Here is a 21,359-nt window from a genome sequence, read left to right on the forward strand (position 1 = left end):
AGGTGAAGCAGGAAGTGTTATATCGGCGCGGTAAACACCGTTTTCATTTATCCGCCCCATAATTACAATTCTACAGATATTAGATATTGCAGCACAAATAAAGCCAATATACGTCAAATTTAATTTGTTAGCTGTGGGTGCTTCATGTTGTGAGAATAAATCATGTTATTGTTTTTTATGATGAATTAAGTTAATAAATCAGTTAATGTATACTGCTGTATAATACTGTACTGCACATGCTCTTGTAGGTTTATTGACAAAATAGCCCTATTAGCGGGATATTTATTCAATATTCATTGTAAAAGTGAAGACATAGAGGTAAATTTACTAAAAGTTCTAAAAACGAAAAGAGGTGGAAGCAACCAATCAGATTTTGTCCATCATTTCTCCACTGCATACTAAAAAATTATAGACAGAATCGGATTGGTTGAATGGGCAACATAACCACTTTTCATTATTAGAACCTTAAGTAAATTTACCCCATAGATGGCACACTCTAAGAAATAAACAGGATGTACAGATTGACAAATGGGCTTCGCATTCTGTTGTAGAGATCTCTTAGTTATGAAGACAAACTTGTTCTGTGATAACGCTGCCTATAAAACATTTTTAATTTAAAATGCATTTACGTTCCCCATATAAACAGAGTAATTTATATTTTCATAGATGAATTAGGGCAATCTAATTTGCACCTATATTTAGTAGGTGAGGAAAGATAGCTTTGTGCCTTAGATCTGCCTTGCCCAAGAACAAGCCCTTTGCTGCATGAAAATTATGGTTTTCCCATAAAACCAAGCCCTTATCTCAAAGCATATAAAAGGTGTGCTCCCTCAATGTGGTCAAATCTATCCTTTTATCTGCTTCTGCGCTTTGTGTAAGCTCATATATAGGAAGCTACAATGAGTAGGCAAGTTGGCAAGTGCAGCGTTGGAGGATCCTGTGGCAAGAGCTTTAGCAGTCACTCAACTGGTGGTGGACATAGTGGGAAAGGCCACAGTTTCTCTTCCTCTTCAAAAGTACGATCTGGAGTCTCTGGAGGCAACCATGCCCATCACAGTGGTAGAAGTGTTGGATTTGGCACAGCGAGTCTACATTGCTTAGGAGGGAACAAAAGGATTTCCATCAGTCCAAGCAGTCATAGTGGATTCAGCATGGGTGGCAATAAAAGTTTGGGCAGAAGCAGTGAAAGTTTCCCTGTATGTCCTCCAGGAGGTATACAAAATGTCACTGTCAGCAGTGGCAAACGCAGGATTTTCAGAAGGGGGTTTCCAGAGGGGCGGAGCAAAGCACGGAGATGGACACTTAGGTGACCCAGTATATGCCGGGACAGTTAAAGTATTATAGATAGACCAAATGTATATAAATAATAATAAAATAAATATATATATATATATATACACACTTACAGGGGCAGCAACAGCAGTGTAGACCCCTGGGCATAGCAATGTATTGGGGCCCCTACCGATCCTCCAGCGTTAGGGGTGGGGGAAGCTTTGATGTCCCGCGGGTGGTAGGGGGTATTATATCAACCGCTCAGCATGTAGGGCCTGGATCAGTAATTTCCACTAATTACCCTTTTGCTGCACAGATGGTGGGAGATGAGGTGGGAGAAGGGGGCATTGGGCTGAATGAAGGGGCCCTGATACATAACTTCCAGGGTGGTAGAGGATGTTTAATACACAGAGGGGGGTGTATACTGGAGTGGGCTTATTATTCATAATTTTCTGGTGGGAGGACAGCTTGCTTGACTGCAGATATCTCCAGTTCCCGGAAATAGATTTCTTAGATTTTAATGGAATTAAAAACTAGAGGATCCCACCTACCAAATGGTATTAGGGACTATGGGATCAGAGTTCAGGAGGCAGAGCAATCTGCCAACGAGAATATACAACTACATACCAGGTGTGTGGAGCTGGAGCAGCAGCCAGCTGCTTGCAGGCTGATATCTCTGGTTCTGGGAGAAGTAGAGACAAGCTACTAGTGTCCATCAAAGGGGGAGAGTCCCAGCTTTTGGAATATACCCTCAGAAAAACTCTAAATCCGACAGAACTTGAAATATCTGACTGGGAAAAGCAATTAACAGGCTTGGATGGGGACCACTGCTTTGAAGTCTGATATCTCTGGTTCCCAAGGGCCGATTTTTAAAATTCTTGTACCCCTGGAAAGAGGGGACCCTCAGCTTTCAGCATAGGGTACTTAGGCTCCTGGGGGAGTTTCTGGGTACCCAGAAACCCCCCCTGCGTGCGCTACTGGTCAACCATATGCTTCTCCAACCAGTCAAAAGTGATATTGATCCAAATCTCCAGAAGGTCAAAACTGAAGAACGGGAGCAGATTAAGTCTCTTAACAACAAGTTTGCATGCTTCATAGACAAGGTAAGATGTGTTTCTTACACCAACAGTTTTCCAAATGTTCTATTCTTTTTATACAAGACAATATCTCATGGTTTATTTATCTGGGAGGTTCTCGTTCAAACATCTATCCATGCTAAATTGTGTTTTTTATTCTCTCTGTGGATTTAGGTCAGATTCCTTGAGCAACAAAATCAAATTCTGGAAACAAAATGGTGCTTTTTGCAAGAGAATAGTCAGAAGATGGCCTCTAGGAGAGACAATATCAAGCCATTGTTTGAAGCATATATTAGCAATCTTCATAGACAGCTGGATACAACCAAAAATGAAAAATGCCGCCTAGATGGGGAACTAAAAAACATGCAAGATGTTGTAGAGGAGTTTAGGGCCAAGTAAGTCCTAAACAAACTCATATCTGTGTGTTGTTGTGTGCTCAAAATATAATATATTTTCTTTCTAAAAATTTCTAAGTAGGACATTCTGTACAATTGCACATTTTAAATCTCTATTAGTCTAGCACTGTATAAACTTTTCTATTTGGTTGTCTATTATACGGTTCAACTTTATATTTGTTTCTAGATATGAAGAAGAAATTAATAAGCGTACATGTGCTGAAAATGAGTTTGTAGCCCAGAAAAAGGTAAATGTTGGTGTGTACAAAGCTAAATAGAAGTAATTGATTGTGAGTCTTTCATATCCTATGAATGAAAGTATATAATGCACTGCATACTACCATGCAATGTATTAATTCCAGATAAAATGAAAAGATATACAGTACCTTTTAAAAAATGGGGCAAATTTTATGTTAATATGTTAACACTGGTTCTCAAACTCGGTCCAGAGAATCGAAAGTGAAATTATTAGCTGCACCAGTAGCTTATTTAACTATGTTTTCATATTTATTAGATACTACAAATATGATTTTCTTTAGTTGATGCAAATGTTGTGATATTACTATGCCAAAATATAGCTGAACAGCATAATTTAAGCTTAACAGCACTAAGAGCTTGTTTAGAAGAAGGTTTAAATGGATGCCCCAAAAGCATCAGGAACAAGGAAAAAAAGTACCTGGTTCCAGGACACCCTGGGAAATCAGGCCTGCTGTGCAGGTGTAGTCATGTCTCTCAAGATAACATGGCATATAACCTAGCATTTTCCGTTGCTTTTTCAAGGATAACCCAACAGGTCATTGTCATGTGGGTAATTGTCACTTTTATACTTATCATGTACTCATGATTCAAGCATGCATCAGCCTCATATTATTATTTTGTATTAATTATTATTGATCGTGCTAGGAATGTGCCAACTTTAGGCTTTGATTTTGAAGTTGATGGGGGCTTTAGCAAGCTTGGGTTTGGTCAATCCCAATTTGGTTATTCAATGTAAACTGAATTTTGATTTACTGATCATGAAATATTTTCATTGCTTCCAGTAGATACAGTTACAGAGAACAAAATAATTTAGGCCCATATTTCTTTTCACAGGTTTAAAATGTAATATGAAAACAATGGTTCAGGGCTGTCATTTGTATGTAGTGTAGAAGACTGGAGAGATACCCTTCACAAAGTCTTCCATGTACCCTTCTAACAGGCTTTTATCTTTTTAAGGAAGTGGATGTTTTGTATATGCAAAAGGCTGAGTTGGAGACCAAAGAAGAGGCCTTGGTTGATAAGATCAACTTCCTGAAGACCCTCTTTGATGCGGTACTGATAATATTTCTTATCGATGTCTAGGGTCCAGTTATCTAAGAAATTAGATAAAAGGCCCATTCATATCAATGGCAACTGGAGTCCCATTCTGAGCAATGTGCACACCTGCTATGCAACAGTGATGTGTGTTGAGCAATCTGTATGGACCATGTTCTTTGATGAGAACAGTGGTGATATGACTAGATTTTGACTGTATCGCTATTGCTATGGGGTATACACATAGGGCGATGTGTGCTCTAGTCAGATTACTTAGAAACAGAACTGAAATGGCCCCATGTGTACGGGGCTTATGGGTGCATACACACTGTGAGATTTTGGCTATGTATGATTGAGATTTCCCTTGATCTCCCCAGAAACCACCAACATTGATTATACACTTTGTGCAATTTTGATTTTATAACAGTTTTACTATGTAAGATATTAACTATAATAAAACAATAGTTGTACACAATATATAAAAAAATGACCTACCTGCACAGTCTATTTTTTCTTGCAATGCCGATCCCTTGGGGCATGCATCGGCATCACAAGTTGTGTGATATGTGCTACGTTTTCTTCCCCTTTTAACTATAGCTCATATCGCACCGTGTGTATGCCCCTTAAGGCATTATAAAAATACAGAGTAAATTGAAGAGTATTTGTCATGTAGAGAATGTGTTGTCTACAAAATGTTATGATATAAGTTAATTGCAGGGTGTAAAAAAAATACTTTGAGATGTAAACCTACAACTTATTTAGTTTAAGCACATCAAAGATACATCATTCACAGTTGCATATAATATAGTACTAATACAATGATACAATTTGATACTTTATACAAACTGGTATTGTAAATTTGTATACATCCTCTTATCTTCTCCCAGGTTGACTACTGTAAAATTCCAGTAACTGGCATTGCCATTACCCATGTATCACCTTATCTGGCCTCAATGCAGCAGCAATACTGAGATTCCTCCTTTAAGGATTATTTACCACAACATTTCTCTGCAAATCTCTACAATAGCTCTCAAAATGTTCCAGCACACAATATACATATATGAATCATGTTCAACATCACCACCCCCTATTCAGGGGTGTTTTAAGAGAGGAGGAGGCTCATGTGCAGCCTCCTCTGACTGAGCCGCTGGGAGTAGCGCAGGAGTAGTAGGGTCTGAGCAGGAGAGCATTCATATCCTACTGCCCATGCAAGGCAGCCATTTTTTCCACCAATTGCCACTCCAGCAGCATTGTTGCTTAGCATTGCTCAGGCTCCACTATGCATGTGCAGATTGCAGGAAACATTGTGCGGCTGCTATTTTCTGGTTATTGCTGCCATCACTGGACTCCAGAAGGTACATATTTCAAAAATGAAAGCAGTGTGTGCAGTGTGGGCCCCCCAGGGTCTCAGGGGCCCATATGCACTGCATACACTGCACTAATTATAAATATGCCACTACACCTAATATATTTCAAATCTCTCTTATGCCCTTTAAGATCAGCCACACTCACCCATGACCTCACCCATAACCAGGTGGCCCTACACCCTGGGAAATGGTACCACTTGTACACCCCTCCATACAGCGCAGTCTATAAATCATAAGCCAACCAAGTCCACATATTCCTATACCCAATTAGACTTTCACACAACCTATATATGCAGTTTAAAAACTCATATGGAATGATTACCCTACTCCCAGTTATACTATTCCATCTATTGCTCCTTCACAACTGCCCCAACCATCACTCTAAGCCACACCTCTTGTCTCAGATGTGCCTATTTCCCATTAAAATTTAAGCTATCTCATGAGTACATTTTGTCTAAATTGTATGACCCTGTTTTTAAAATGCCTTTTAAAGACTTTTCCTATGCAGTTATTGTTATTCTGGCTAATAGAGACACCATTGCTGTGTTACAGGAAGTGGAGGACATGCAAGCACGAATTTCTGACACAAATGTTGTCTTGGCCATGGACAACAACCGTCACCTGGATCTGGATGGAATTATTGCTGAAGTCAAGGCTCAATATGATGACATTGCAGCCAAAAGCAGAGCTGAGGCTAAAGCCGTCTATGATAAAAAAGTAAGTGGTATTGTCTGTTTAGATTGGTGCTTTAATTTTTGTTGTTGTGACATCTCTGCAATGACTGTTCTGGTTGTCCAAACCTATGATAGACATTGCATGTTTAAAATCCACTGGAGTACACTGTCCTAGTTGCTCTACAATATTCTTCCTGGATCTATGGGCCATTGGTCCTGCAATGAACCAATCAAAGTATTACTTCACATGAGAGCATTTATTAGCTATAAGTCCAAGTGATATGGACATATATATTCTAAGTATAGACAAAGGTGACACTGCACATGTGTGTGAACAATACAAAAGACAAGGGCCATACCTAGGAGTCTAGAATAGTGAAGGACTTGATGACCAACAATATCTATATAATAATTTTAGCTTATAAATTGACCAAAAGTGCTGTAGGGGAACATCTTATTGATAACCTTGCCCATAAATCCCTAATATGTATAATGAGGGGTAAGATATATTATTTGGTGGTGGTGCAATGAACATAGTGTTCCATTCTAGTGGTTATAAGGGGCATGGGTACTTATATGTTAGTTGGGTGCCCACTAAGCTATTTGCTTAGTTTTACGTGCCCCCTCGTGGGACTCGCTACCCTCGCCACACTATATAAAATCAACTATATGCCGACATGGATAGTGGGGGTATGAGCGTACTTACTATAGTGGGCGCCCAACTAACATATAAGTACCGGGGCATGATTCAGACCTGCTCGCTCATCTGCAAATTTGCAGTTGTAGGCTTCTATTTTTGAAATATTTAGGGCTGATGCCACTTCCATCATCATTGGCAGAGTTGGACCTCCCTATGATGTGCTGTATAGACCTGCCTACTAAGATGCCGAGACTGCAGCCTAGTACTAGGCATTAGTTCCCTCACTGATTGTCAAGAATCTGGATAACAATGAACAGAGCATATGAAGCTTGATGTCATGAATAATAATAGATGGTTAAATTAAGTCATGTGGGTAGCAGATGGGCACCCTAATGTTTGGCAGATGCAGCCAGGTAGTGTCTCTACCCTCTATGACCAGAACTCATGGTGAGCGCCATCCTGGTCAAACCCTAGTTACAGCCCTGCATGAAAATGCAATTTGTACTGTTGTACTTAAGAACTAAATTACCATTGATCGTAAACTACAAAAATCCTCATGAATATGTGTGTGACTATTTACACTCTGGTCTTATCAGTATCAGCAGCTGAAGGAGACAGCAGGCCAACATGGGGACAACCTACGGCACAGCAAGAATGAGATTCTGGATCTCAACAGCATGATCAAAAGAGTCCACGCAGAAACTGATTGTGCAAAGAAACAGGTATAGTAGGGCATACTTCTTACTCCTTCACTACTCTGGAGACCCAGGTGGGACGGGAAGGAGAGCAGCTTAGAACATCACATCATTATGGGCATGACAGAAAAAAGTAATGCCGTCTGGTGGCAATGATAATGTACCTCAGAGGCGGAACTACCATTGGTGCGGTAGGAGAATTGCACCTGAGCCCCCGAGGACTAGGGGGCCTACTGCTGCCACCCGCTGCTGTGCGGCATATGGGGATCTAAGGTTGAGGAGGAGGGGGGCCCAAATTATATTTTTGCACCTGTGCGAACCACTCATAAGTCCTACCACTAATGTACCTCGCATGCTTCTGGAGGGTTAGATGAAGGCATGTTTCTATAAGCATCATCACTATTTTCTTTACTTCATGGAGGTGCACATAACTAAAAATTGCCTCAGCAACGCTTGCAGTAGGACATACAGTAGTGACAAAATGTCTGACATACATTGTTCAGAATTATGAAAGAATATGAACTTAATAGATTTGTTTCTTTGTATCCATGTATTAATGTACACAATGTCTTGAAGGTCGCTGCTCTAGAGAAAGCCATTTGTGATGCTGAAGGTCGCGGGGAGCATACAGTGAAAGATGCCAAATCCAAATTATGTGAACTGGAGGCTGCACTGCAGAAAGCCAAAGAGGATTTAGCTTCACAGCTTCGTGACTACCAGGCCCTACTCAATGTGAAGCTGGCTCTGGATATTGAAATTGCCACATACAGGACTCTCTTGGAGGGAGAGGAAAGCAGGTGGGTGATCCTCTGTGTGCTAATCACAGATACTTTGGATGCACATTACAATAATTTATACCCCTTTCAGACTGCAAATGCTGGGTCAACCCAGGAGAGGGACACAGGTCCATCTCAGGAGCATTTCTGGTCTGAAAGCTCCACGTCCGGCCCGGCTTATTTCTGGGTCTGTGACGTCACACGTGGTTTGGGCTCAGTGGCAGCATGTCATCGGGAGGCAAGGGAGGAGGCAGCACTTGGGGCTGACAGCACTGCCTCCTCCATACTGTGAACAGGACCCGGATCGCTCGACCTGGGTTACACGTCACACTGCACCTTGACCCGGGTCAGACCATGACCAGGGTTGAACTCCTGGGTTGCTCGACCCGGAGTTTATACCTTGACCCAGGTTGATGACTTAACGACCCGGCAGTAGCCCTGGTTGAAAATGCAGTCTGAAAGGGATATTAATGATCCTCAGTGCTGTGAGATATCTATAAAATAACCAGTTGCAAAGGTACATAGTCACTAAAAGTGCCTTGATTTAAGCAGGTGAGAATATGATGAAAATCAAGAAAACCTGTATTTAAGGAATGCTTCTATCCTTAAATAAATGGTTATTTTAAGTGCTATTTGCATTAGTTTCATATGAAATATGAAATGTGACAATAATTTGTTATATATATTTGTTTGCAAATAAAGATTGTATTTTACTTAGTAAGTAACATAGTTCACTGAACCTTTTGCGATACTTAGTTATACTTTCTGAGAGGATATGTAGATATCAGCTCACTGGACAGTGTAATTAAGATGGAGGTTGAAATTCTCTTTTCGAAGAGAATATTGTGTGGCAAAATCCTATGTTGGGCAAATCCCTTTTGTTTCCCTTAATTTTTTTGTAAAAACGGATTAATTTATTTTCTTCAAACATTATTATTTTACAGAATGCATGGAGAAATTGACAACCATATTAAAATATGTAAGTATGTTTTTAATTATAATGAGTACTAATACAGTATATTCCCAGGAGTAGTCTGTAAGGGTACAATTGCTGAAGAGTATGTTACATATATATTCTCTATACAGAGCACATGTACAATATTTTACCATTAAGCCCCACGCTACTATAATGTCCTTTATTTGACTTTGAGTTATTGACGATGTGCCCTACATGCTGTCCATGCTCTATAATTTGGACTTGAACATCCTAATTCATATTTTCTTTATTTGCATTATATTTTGAATGAGCTCGCTTTACTACAGCATAATGCCCATTATTTTCCTTTGAGGTGATGAAGATGTGCCTCATTTTGTGGATCTACATGCTCTATAATTTAGGCTGAATATTCTTATACTATCTGTATATTTTTACAGCTGTGCACAGCAGTGCTGGGAAGATCCCTAGCCATGGTGCATCTGACTGCAGAACAGGCTCCTGCCACATCGGGAGTACTGCGGGCAGTACTGCAGGACAACATAACAGGAGTGGGACAGCATCACACCACGCTGTGGCCTTTTCCTCTAGCAGTAGTAGCTGCAGGCAGTGCAACTAATGCAGAGCGTTCAACTCCAAATCATTTTAAAGCGATATCAAACTTCAGTCTGATTACAAGTTCAAATATGCCAATATATATCTGTAGTGATGTGATCAATCAGAATTATACACAAATGCAAATATAAATCTTGCTTTTGCTCATAAGTACTTTTTCTTTTAGTCTTTGCTTCGGTGTTTAGCAGGTCTTGACCTATATTTTTTACTACTTCTACTACTGTACTTGTGCACATTATTCTTAAATAAACTGCATTTTAAATCAACAACACCATTGCATTTTATTTATACAGAGCTGCTGCCAATATCTTTAATCCCAATTCTAATTATTCAGGAACCCAGATAATTGGGGTTGGACTAGAACCGAACTTTTGGGAAGAATTATTTTAGCAATATGTAGTCTGTGCAGAGGTAACACAGTTTTGGTGTCACCATGAATTATTGAACATATGAACATGGTATCCAGTTAGAAATTGGTCAAGCATGGAAACACAATGGGGTAAATTTACTGAGATGAAAGTACTATTGAAGATGGAATGTGTATAAGAATAGAATCTTATGGGTTACTATGGACAACCCATTTCAATAGAACTCCATTTTTAGTGAATTTACCCCAATGGGTTATTTTGAGAATAGATGGACAATCACCAGCCAGTGCTTTTGATTGTACCGGCAATTGGAACAGGACATTGTACAGCCAGTTCCTTCATTTCTTAGCATTCCTTATATTAACATTTTTTCCATTTTAAGAAATTACCTCAAATGTTCAACAGATGTAGAAACTCTAGAAAAAAATGTTGCTAACTGTACAGTAAATAGGGGATATTTACTAAGATGGGAGTTCTATTTTACATGGGGTGTAAGAGGTAGATTCTGATTGGTTGCTCATAGCAATATCCCATGTGAAATATAACTCCCGTCTTAGTACATTTCCCCCTCCTAGTTTATTCTCACATTTACTTGAAGGTCAGCTCCACAGGTGGATCACATGGGTATGACTTATTAACTAGTTTGTGCTTGGGTGGGGCAGGTCCAGTCTAAGGTAATGGCCAGTGTGTGTGTATGTGTGCGCCCTGTCTGGTCCTGCGTCTCATGTACACAGCAGAGGTCTGGTTCCCAGCGGGTAGCAAAAGTGTGGCCTGGGGAGAAGTGGCAGGTGACAGAGCAGAAGCAACAGTGTGTTTATAGAAGGGTAGCGGTGACCAGGGGGCCCAACAGCCAGCAGTCCTGGGCAGTTTGTTAATGTAACTCTGCATAGCCTCTTAATGCTCAGAGGGACGGGTATTCCTTCAGCCATGGGTCCCCCGAAGTTTCCCCCACAGGGGTTTTTTCCTCTTGTGAGTGCTGAAGGATGACTGTGAGTCAGGAGGCTACTACGAGCTTGGTCCTTTTACAGGACAGGCTTGAAAGACCAGTCTTGGCCAATCATTTTCTAATTTACAGTTGTGCTCATAAGTTTACATACCCTAGCAGAATTTGTGATTTTCTGGCCATTTGTCAGAGAATTGTCAGAGAATATGAATGATAACTCACAAACTTTTCTTTAACTCATGGGTAGTGGTTGGGTGAAGCCATTTATTGTCAAACAACTGTGTTCACTCTTTTAAATCATAATGACAACAGAAACTACCCAAATGACCCTGATCAAAAGTGTACATACCCCAGTTCTTAATACCTTGTATTGCCCCTTTACCATCAATGACAGCTTGAAGTCTTTTGTGGTAGTTGTAGATGAGGCTCTTTATTTTCTCAGATGGTAAAGCTGACCATTCTTCTTTGCAAAAAGCCTCCAGTTCCTGTAAATTCTTGGTCTATCTTGCATGAACTGCACGTTTGAGATCTCCCCAGAGTGGCTCAATGATATTGAGGTCAGTAGACTGAGATGGCCACTACAGAACCTTCACTTTATTCTGCTGTAGCCAATGACACGTCGACCTGGTCTTGTGTTTTGGATCATTGTCATGTTGGAACTTCCAAGTACGTCCCATTTGCAGCTTCCGAGCTGATGAGTGCAAATTTTCCTCCAGCATTTTCTGATAACATGCTGCATTTATCTTGCCATCAATTTCGACCAAGTTTCCAGTGCTTTTGTAGCTCAAACATCCCCAAAACATTAGCGATCCACCTCCATGTTTCACAGTAGGAATGGTGAACCTTTCATCATAGGCCTTGCTGACTCCTCTCCAAATGTAACGTTTATGGTTGTGACCAACAAGTTAAATTTTGGTCTCATCACTCCAAATTACTTTGTTCCAGAAGTTTTGAGGCATTTGCGTAGTAATGACTTTCTTCTGGCGACTCAACCATGCAGCCCATTTTTCTTCAACTGCCTCCTTATTGTGCATCTTAAAACAATCACACCACTTTTGTTCACAGAGTCCTGTATTTCAGTTGAAGTTATTTGTGGATTTTTCAGTACTTATGTAATATCTGGACTCCGGTTTTTCTTATGAGACCGCGTCCCCTCGCGGGGCTCGCTGCGCTCACCACGCTTCGGGCACGGTGGCTCGCTCACACTATATAAAATCAACTCTATGCGTAGTCGGATAGTAGGGGTATGAAAAAATGGGGTGCATTTAACATGGGAGTCCAGATAATACATAAGTACCGATTTTTCTTTGCATCTCAAACAATTTTCCTGGCAGTTGTGGCTGAAATATTTGATTGAGTAATATATATTTGAGTTTGAACACTGCTGATTGCTTGGATATCTTTTTATATCCCTTTACTATTTTATACAGTTACCTTTTTCCGCAGATCCTTTGACAATTCTTTTGCTTTCCCATGACTCAGAATCCAGGCACGTCAGTGCAGCACTCAATGAAAGATGTAAGGGTCTTTCAGGAGTCCAGAAACACACTGACCTTTTATACACACTCACTGATTACAAGCAAACAGATCACAGGTGAGGATGGTTACGTTTAGTAGTCATCTTATGTGCATGTTATCAGGTCAAAACTTTTGAACAGGGTCATTTGGGTAGTTTCTGTTGTCATTATGCTTTAAAAAGAGTAAAAACAGTTGTTTGACAATAAATGGCTTCACCCAACCACTAACCATGAGCGAAGAAAAGTTTGTGAGTTATCATTCGTATTCTCTGACAAATGGGCAGAAAATCACAAATTCTGCTAGGGTATGTAAACTTATGAGCACAACTGTATAATGCAGAGCAAAAAAGTTGAATTATATTTTGAAACATTTAATATTCAATACATTTCTACTAAAATGGATTTTGCTTGATTGTGTCTTTGTTATATAAATGTATACTCTCAGAAGGTGAAGAGGCTGTCACGTCTAGCCTGGCCAATGAGACTAGAATGGATTATACAAAATAATACTGTAGCTGAGGAGCCGAGGAAGCTATTGTATATATACAGTACACTATAGAGCAGTGGTTTCCAAACCTGGTCCTCAAGTACCCCCAACAGTGCATGTTTTCCAGGTCACCCAGCAGGTGCACTCATTATTCAGACACATTTTAAAAGATCCACAGGTGGAGCTAATTATGTCACTATGTCACTTGTGATTCTGTGAGGAGACCTGGAAAACGTGCACTGTTGGGGGTACTTGAGGACCAGGGTTGGGAACCACTGCTATAGAGCATTTTCAACCTTTTTACCTTGCGGCACACTAAATAAGATTTTAAAATTGCCAAGGCACACCATGAGATCCCCACAGGGCAAAACACATTGGCCCCCACAGGAAAAAAAACAAACCTATTGCCCCCCCCCATATAAAAAACAATCACACTGGTCCCCACAGGTAACACAAATAAAATACATTGGCCCTTTAAATGAAAAGAAGAGACCAGTAAATAACATTTGAACTGGTGGTGGCTGTAAACTAGTTTGGGCATCTCTAGATCTGGAGGCACACTTGAGAACAGCTCAAGGCACACTAGTGTGCCACGGCACAGTGGTTGCTATAGAGCATGGAGAAAACAAATGAGGATGTTAAAGGAAACATTATGACAATGGATGGAGGCTGCTGATAGATGGTCAAGAATTAGGTTGAGAAACATTTTATTTGTATGTAAGTAGGAGATACATGAAAGGTAATAATAATTACTTTAAAACTGGGTGATAAAGGCTTAAGCACATCTGCTGCAACCTCATCAAGAAGAGGATCCAGTGATATTTTGCACATGAAGAAAAACAAAGAAGGGAGAAAAACTACAAAAGAAAGAAACCAAATCTGACCAAAAAATGACAACAAAATTAAATACTGTAAAACCAAAAATATTATATGAATTCAGTAATATCTATCTATCTATCTATCTATCTATCTATCTATCTATCTATCTATCTATCTATCTATCTATCTATCTATCTATCTATCTATCGTAATGGTCAAAATCCTGAAATAAAATGTACCAAGACCATTCTATTGAGTAAGAGTTGAATAATTTTACAAATTTAGGTCTTATTACCTTATTTATTGAACCACCCTTGTACACAACTGTAATATTGTTAATATACAATGAACTGCACTCCCACTGGCAAACCTAAACTATTGTGCAAAATATATCATATTAAAGAAGGTAAATAGGTGATGTAAACATGCAATAAGACATTCCCCAAGCCCTATATAGACTTAGGACATAGGGGCTAGATATTCATAGGCCCCATAGCAAAAGTTTGTTAGGGCCCCCATTTAGCGACTGATGGAGATAAATGTATTTAAAACATTACTTAGATATTAAAGATGGGCCCCATTCAGCTCTGGGACCCATAGCAGCTGCACGCCTTGCACCTATGGTAGTCACGCCCTTGTTAGGACATACTGAACAGTTCCTAATAAACACAAATAAGGTTCTGACCTTATTTGCCATAGAAGAGAATGAAAGCAAACTAGGTCTAGTGTATGCAAAGGTTCTTCTCCAGTTGTATATAGATAACAGCTATTGCCAGACACCCATACTTTCTGCTTGTCACCAACTAATTTTTGTGTCTGGAACCTGCAGTCTCAATTTACTGCCAATGGAGCAGTGCTGAGTATGGCAGGTTGGACACCTTCTTGGAGGCTTCGTAGAACCTGGCTGTTGGAACATAACAAATTAGGGGCCATATGCACTGCGCTTCAAAATCAGCTCCTACCTGACATTTTTCAAACATGGCAGGTAGGAGCTGATTGTTGGTTGTTTATCACTCTCCATTTTATCACTTTTGAAGCTTAGTGCATCTGGCAGGTGCCTGAGCAATAGGACAGATGTAGCTTTGTAATAAACTGCCAGGCAGTATTTAAGGACATCTCATCAAGACTTTGGACAGAAAGGAACAATGTTTCAGTGGTTCCTCATGGGGCAAAGGGGAGTTTTGGTTTGCATGTACACTGTCTACTTCCTATTATATTATTTTTGAATGCCAGGAATTTAGAAATGTCTGTCTACCAGTGGCAGTTTTTACCTATGGGCTAAAGGGCTGCATCCCTCCCAGGCAAAGTCCGCCACGGTTTGAAGCCAGATGCAGTCTATGAGACTGCACTGGCTTCATTGTGATTGGCAGTGGTTTCTTATTGCAAGTCTGACCTGCCAGTCACCCAAGGTAGTCCCACTGGGAGTGTTCCCTCCCTCTGGGATGCCTCTATGGGCTGCTGCGGCGGCGGCAGCCCATAAAAACAGGTTATGCACATGCTCAGTACTATGGACGAAACTGTGCATGCTTCTATGGACTGCTGCCAAAGCAGCCCATAGAGGCTGTGGGCCAGTGCATGCGCAGTACCGAAGGAGCTACTGCACATGCGCTGGTCACGCTTCAGGGGTCAGGACAAGCAGCAGGGACCAGCAGGCACTGGCTGGGACCAGCGGGCACCAGTGATGGGGTCCAGCAGCAGCAGTAGCCGAGGGCGGTGCCCTGCATTGTAGCAGTCTCCCTTCTCCACAGAGGTACAAGCCGCCACTGCTCACACTGCATGTTTTGCAGATCTTCTTACGGAATCACAACTGAAATAATTAGCTCTATATATGGGCGAAGGAAAATCTTGAACACCCTAATTAGACATGCATCATGAGGTGCTATCAGAATCAGCTTTATTTGGCTAGGTATACTTACGTATACTAGGAATTAGTTTTACTCAGAGTGTAGAACTTGGGTATCAGAGGTGGCGATGCTCAGAGAAAGGAGAATAAAACTGTCAGCCATGGGAAGAGAAAAAGTAATCAAACATGGCAAATAATTGTACAGCGAATCTGCCATGTAGTTGAGATGACATGAGAGCCTTATTGTACCTACAGGAGGAGTGCAAAGGAAGCAAATAAGCCAATGCGGAACAGGATCTGGTGAGCTGGTGTCTGTTTAGTCCATGGAGGAAGAATGCTGATGATCCCTGCTGAGGGCCATGAAATAGAATTCATCTGGGGAAAGACACCACGGATTATGATGGAAACTGCTACTGCCATTTGAAAGGATCCACATATGTAGAAGGCAGCTGCTGAATTGCTGCTGGACTGTCACTAAACTGGAGGAGAGAGAAGAAGCACGGCATAGCAGACCCTGGAATAAGCTGTGAAGATGATCTTGAGGAAGGACCAACTACCAGATTGGAAAAGACTGGGATCCAAAGAGTTGTGGACCCAGATCCACTGAGCAGAGTACAAAAGGTCATGCAGAGTGGAGTAAGAACCTGTTCCAAGGAGGGATCAGTACAGGGACACAGCACAGTAGTGGGCAGCACAGGCAGTAAAAAGGAGAGCCTGCTGAAAGACCCTGTGGGGGGGGGGGGGGCCTGAGAAGAGCTTGAAGAGAGGACCAGAAGATGGATCTAGGTATGTATTTTTAGTGAGCATCATGGAAGGGAAAATTGCCATTTTGAAGACCTCATACTTGACCATATCTCCCAACATGATCCTCTCCAGGAGGGACAGAATGCTCTATTTCTGGACTTTCCTCTTTATTTATGATTACCATCACCTTTGTAGAAACACCTTTCTTAGCTGGAAGCTGGGAGGCTGAATAAGAATCTGTTCCATGAAGGGATCAATGCTGAGGACACAGTAGTGGGCAGCACAGGCACTAAAAATGAGACCCTGCTGAAAGACCGTGCCGAGGGGACCTGAGAAGAGCTTCTGGTCCTGAGGGTGGACCAGAAGAGGGATCTAGGTATGTATTGTGAATGAGCATCATGGAAGGGAAAATTGCCATCTTGAAGACTTCCTCCCTGACTAGAAGGTACTCGCACAAGGCAAGTTTAGGCAGCGCTAATATCAATGAAATGGAAACAAAATTTGTTTATAAATGTATAAATCTGTTTTACTGATTAAAAATGCATACATACACAATATATATTATATAATAGTACAATCATGAACATAAAACAGTAATGTAACTGAATAAAAATTGAGAAGGTGGGGAATAAAAGTAAACTGGAATTAACGGAAATAAAGTTAATAAAAAATATCCCGCCTCAAAGGACATATATTGGTGAGCATATGGTGTGATCACTTGATTGTGGAAATAAGACAGGTAAGTGCACTTTACCAATGGGAAGTTCCGGATGTTTGTGGAACAATGATGGTGAAAGCTGGATGGGTCCTCACAATAAATGCGGCTGTTTGTCGTGCCGCTGGAGGGGTCAGGGATCGCTAGATGGATTCAGTCCTCTGTGTTGCGGTGTGAGACAGGATGGAATGTCTCCAACACCGGAGGGATGTTACTGTGGCGATGTGACCAATCGAATTCCAGCAATAGAAAATGATGGCTTCCGTGACCCAGGGATGGCCTCACCGGTGTAGATGTTGGTACCAGTGGTGTCCGGGAGCACGGTGTCCGCCTTGTAATGTGATATCCAAATGAGCAGTAATAAATGAATGTCCACAATAGGATAGATCTCACAGTTGAGTCCTGAGGCTGGGATAGGCTGGGAAGTCACCTAACGCGTTTCACTGCGTCCTGCAGCTTTATCAAAGGTGTTTTTTTTTATTAACTTTATTTCCGTTAATTCCAGTTTACTTTTATTCCCCACCTTCTCAATTTTTATTCAGTTACATTACTGTTTTATGTTCATGATTGTACTATTATATAATATATATTGTGTATGTATGCATTTTTAATCAGTAAAACAGATTTATACATTTATAAACAAATTTTGTTTCCATTTCATTGATATTAGCGCTGCCTAAACTCGCCTTGTGCGAGTACCTTCTTCTTTTTTACACCAGTGAGGAGTGACTACCCTCACACCCCGGCAGCAGCTTACCTTGTAGGATCAGCTCATTGTCAAAGCGCCTGAATATTCCCAGTGAATATTTCTTTTCCTCCCTGACTATATCTCCTGACATGATCCTCTCCAGGAGGGACAGAATGCTCTATTCCTGGACTTTCCTGTTTATTTATGATTACCATCACCTGTGTGGAAACACCTTTTTTATCCATTAACCAGTGATGGTAATCATAAATTAAGAGGGAAGTTCAAAACAGAGCATTCTGTGAATGGGCCATGTTGGGAAGTATGGTTGACTAAGGAATCCGTGCCAGGTACGCAGCTGGAGCAGAATGGGCAGTGTGAGAGTAGATGAAGAGCCCTAAAGCAGGCCAGGGAAAGCAAAGGCTTGTCTGAAGAGAACTATAGTGGAATTGAACAACTGTCAAGTGTTTGAGTTCAGCCAGTATTTATTTACTTCTGTTTATTGCTAAAGTATTGTGGTAAATTTCAAAAGGTGAAAATTATTTTTGGTAAAAATTTGCATTGTAAGATACTGAGGGTCAGTTTTTTTTTTTTACATTATTTTAAATTGTGAAAAGTGGAGCTTTCACACCTTTCTACATTATTTTAGAATCTTTTAAATGTATTAAAGGGCTTTTGGGGACGTTTTCATGAAAAACTTCTCCAAACCTTTTAATTCATTATTTTTTAGTAATCTGATTACATTTCCCATACTTTTACAGGTTGAGCATCCTTTACCCTTACATCCAAAAACCTATGGTCTTCAGATTATGCAGTGCACATGGTTTTGTCCATCTATGAAGGAATTTGCCAGAAGGAACCAAAATAACCCCCATACTCAGGATATTTTTCATGAAAAATACCTAATAAAGGCTGCAGAGTACATTTACAGAGACAGGGCTTAATCCCAAGCACTAACCCTGCATGTGATAATTGCTATATCCATGCAATGTAATAAATAATCGCATTGCGGATTGGGGCGATTTTAGCATCACATGCATCTGGAATGCAGATTGTAATAAAATTGTCCCCAAATAGTTTTTCCTGCTGTGCATTGATACCTTTGTCTCACACTAAATAGTGACTTTGTTTTAAAATCACCTAGTCATTCATTGGTAAGAAAAAAAGTTGATCTCAAAAGTAGACATAAATCTGTAATCCCCTGCTTAATTATTTGATATAATATAATTATCCGTTTGCCAGCGTACCTGTTTTTTCGCATTTTCAGTTTCAGATTTCAGCCTCTGGAGCTTACGGCTCAGCACAGAGATCTCATTCTTGGTGTTACGCAGGACATCACCTTGTTGGCCAGCAGATGCCTGCAGCTCTTTCACCTGTCATTAAAAATATAATGCTTTGTTTAACTTTAGAAGACTCTACGGTTTATTTACTAAGATGGGAGTTGTATTGATGATGGGATGTTGCCCGTAGTAACCAATCACAATCTACTTCTTTGTTATTTAGCACCTTCTAGAATATAATATATATATATATATATATATATATATATATATATATATATATATATATATATATAGGGGTTATTCTGGTTGCCGCCACCCATTCGCAAGAGCAATTCACACACAGGGCATGCGAATGGATGTTACACAGTAACATCCATTCGCAGGCCAGGGAGATCCAAACACATCTTCTGATGGTCGCCAACCATCGAAAGATATGGAAGGTGCACACATATGTAAGGTAGCTCTGAGCAACCTTACATACAGTATGCGTGCACGCTGGGAAGGAATTGGGCGGGTAGCTGACATCTGGTGATGTCAGCTGCCCGCCCCCCGCACCCTCGTCATGGCCTCATTAGCATGAGAACGCCCAGCGTTCTAATGGGAACGCCCATGAAATGTTGAGCGTTCCCATATGCTAATGGAACCACCCGCCACCCCATGCCCCTCTCCGCCCCCCACCCACTGTCCTGGGTGCAGGCACCCAGTGAAGTCTGTTCACTGTGGGTACACACACCCTCGGTATGCACATGCGCAGAAGATCACATGCACAGTAAAACGTCACTCCCCGTGCCCTGCTACAAACAGACCACAATAAGGTCTTTAATCTGATTGGTTGCCCATAGTAACATCCCATACTCAATAGAACTCACATTTTAGTAAATAGACCCTATTGTGTCTGCAACCAGGTAGAATAAATTCAACTAGGATTCCACTTTGTCATGATGAGTTAAAACAGCCCAAAAAAGGAGGAGAACATTTATGTGGGGATAGCCACCAACCCACATCTAAACCTGATCTCTGGTGGAGCAACCCTTCACAATCAATGCACTACACATGTCTCCCAGAGTCACTTACCTGTAGATTATCTCTTCATCTTGAGGCACCTACATAGCATAGAGGTGGCTCCACTGCTTCCTTAAAGGAGGAGGGGCCATCATGGAGTAAAGTAAAGTAAACGTAAACGTGCACTGGCATTGCCCATTCATGCTTAGGTCAGTGCTATAATGTTGCACAGTCTGCCTGTCCATCTAAAGCCCCATAGACACTAAGGAGGTTATTCTGGTTGGTGCGTAAATTTCCGAATTCTTTCGGAGCGGACCGCACGCCACGCTGTGCGGACATCGTACGAAGAAACGCCCACCGGTCCTCCACATTCGGACGGACTCGCTCTTTAAGAAGAGGGCGTGTTTACGGACAACATCCAAACCTTGCGTGTGCGGTGGACACACACATATTCTGCACGGTCTTACAGCGTCTGCACGGTCTTACAGCGTCAGAACGGACGGGAACCTGTCCGTACGCACCGATGCGGTGTATTTCTGCAAAACATACTACTATCATCGGAACTCATACATCACACACATGACATACTTATGCAATTAGGCTAGCTCATTAAAAAGGGATTGTTTTTAATGGTCATCTATTATTTTTCGAATTGATCATTAAACACATTACTACCACTTTAGATTAACCCTTACATCATGCAAAGTTCCAAACATTCTTTCTTGCCCCTTTACGCCCATGTGTTATGTATGCATGTATCATAAATTATTCTTCAAATGCAAACACACACATACACACCAACACACTATCTACATCTTTACATTACCCTTCACCCAGCCGTGCTTTCAGCATATATTTGTGTGTTTAGTAATGGTCCATTTAGGCTGCAATGGTTCCAATTGAAGCAATGAAAAGAGTGTAATTAATGAGTAATGAGTAGAGGAGTGGATTGTATTGTGTTCAGCTTAACTCTGGTTCAGGTGCGGCTGTACTAATTGGGCGATCAGAATGCCTAGCGCATGACCGAGTGGTGTCCACAAAGTGAAACTTGCTTATGAAGACCGCATATTTCCTGGCTGTTGGTTCGTTTGCAGTCAGTGTTCTGTCCGAATGCACGCCTACCAGAATTAGTGCACTCCCTCGTGTACGCCCATGTTTACGCCCAGTTTAGCCCACTTTGAAACTACGCCCCTGTGTAGTTCCGAATGACGCCCAT

At 41.1% G+C, this 21,359-nt stretch overlaps 1 protein-coding gene across 1 annotated transcript; it reads left to right on the forward strand.

The window, feature by feature from the left end:
* Positions 1-899: 899 nt before the first annotated feature.
* Positions 900-9,741, forward strand: LOC146058538 (keratin, type II cytoskeletal cochleal-like). The gene is made up of 10 exons (XM_083170824.1): positions 900-1,229; positions 2,229-2,375; positions 2,523-2,743; positions 2,931-2,991; positions 3,959-4,054; positions 5,956-6,120; positions 7,314-7,439; positions 7,989-8,209; positions 9,133-9,167; positions 9,563-9,741. The coding sequence occupies exons 1-10, from the start codon at positions 900-902 to the stop codon at positions 9,739-9,741; spliced, it is 1,581 nt and encodes a 526-aa protein (XP_083026950.1).
* Positions 9,742-21,359: the final 11,618 nt, after the last annotated feature.

Source organism: Crinia signifera, chromosome 2 (genome assembly GCF_055691185.1).
Source record: "Crinia signifera chromosome 2, ASM5569118v1, whole genome shotgun sequence".
NCBI classification, from domain to species: Eukaryota; Metazoa; Chordata; class Amphibia; order Anura; family Myobatrachidae; genus Crinia; species Crinia signifera.